The sequence below is a fragment of the Eimeria mitis genome, genomic scaffold, assembly GCF_000499745.2.
Source record: "Eimeria mitis Houghton genomic scaffold, Emh_scaff4069, whole genome shotgun sequence".
Classification (NCBI taxonomy): Eukaryota; Apicomplexa; class Conoidasida; order Eucoccidiorida; family Eimeriidae; genus Eimeria; species Eimeria mitis.
Genome location: NW_013572400.1, coordinates 2,242 through 3,476, shown reverse-complemented (window position 1 = coordinate 3,476; position 1,235 = coordinate 2,242). Strand labels below are relative to the sequence as shown.

General features: G+C 49.0%; 1 protein-coding gene across 1 annotated transcript in view; it reads right to left on the bottom strand.

Annotated features, from left to right (window-relative positions):
- Nucleotides 1-1,032: 1,032 nt before the first annotated feature.
- EMH_0072170 (SAG family member) overlaps nt 1,033-1,235 on the bottom strand; it is a gene marked incomplete at both ends in the record, with an annotated part of 1,125 nt that continues 922 nt past the window's right edge. The window contains one exon of the mRNA XM_013499180.1: nt 1,033-1,144. Coding sequence (XP_013354634.1) covers nt 1,033-1,144 — 112 coding nt within the window. The remainder of the gene's footprint in view (nt 1,145-1,235) is intronic.

The window sequence follows — 1,235 nt, the reverse complement described above, 5'->3', positions numbered from 1 at the left end:
ACTGGCCTTTATAGGTAATGTCTGTCTCTGAGTCCAGTGGCGTTCAATGCAGTGGCATCGAAACCTCGACGGCCGTGGTCCACCATCGGGCACATCTTCCTCGAGTAGTCGTTGACTAACGACCTGGCAATAGTGGTAGGTATCTTCCAACATTGGCAGTAGGAGCTTGCTCTGGGACCAAACTCCTTGCGGGAGTTCATCATGACAAGTACAAATGCCCAGTTGTGTCGCCCCCGGCGCTTGATGTATTCGTCTCCGGCTGCTTGACCATATCTTCATCACAGCTGAACATGTGCGTTTTGCTTTTAAACACTAGCTTTCTCCTTTCAAGCTCGTTTGCGGAGAATCGTATTGAGCTATGGCGATCCCAGCTTCATCTCCTACGCAACGCTCGATCCACCATCATCTTAGTCCGTTTCTTGCATTGCCTCGCGCTGAAATATGCCCCCTCCGGCATACGCACGAACCAGCATCAGCTGATATAAACGTGTTTGGTCTGCTGGTTTAAAAGCTCCCACCTTTTAACCAAAGTAACACACGCTGTGCGCTACTACATCTGCATACATGTGCATACCTCTATGCAGCAACAGCAAGCCTACTTGAAACTATTCCACTCAAAAGCAAAAAATGACAAATTTGACACATAATTGCGAAATAATCACTCAGTCAGCCGCTTGACGGTTCCTGCCTTCTTCTTGTATGCCCCTACTGAATATTGTAGGTTGATTGTACAAGTAACAAGGAAGCAAAAGGATCCAGTCACCCCAGCCAGAAGCTTCCGATTCCTTGTGTTCATGCTCAGCCGGCACCAGGTCGGTGAAACGGCACTCATGCATGCACCATGGCTTGGCTAAACAGGCAGCATTTGCAGACTAAAACGTTGTTATCAAAACAAGAGTCTAAAGAAAAAGAACTAGCCCACCTAAGCCGCACACAGCTCAGATACGTGGGACTCGTCTTTGATTGCTACTGGGAAGTCGAAGTGGCAGCTGTGCATATGCTGCAACTCCTTTCCGCTGGTTCAGAAGATTTTCAGAGGAAAACTGCGGCAAATGCAGCGGCAGCAAGGGCAAGAGCCGCAGGAGCTGCTGATGCGGCACTACTGGAACTGAGAGCCGCAGTAATTTTGTTCCACTGCTCTTTCCTGAAGCACACAGCCACTCCCCCAGAACTCCAAAACAACTCAAGATGAGGCAGCCAAACAACATGCATGAAACAGCGGAACATGCATTACC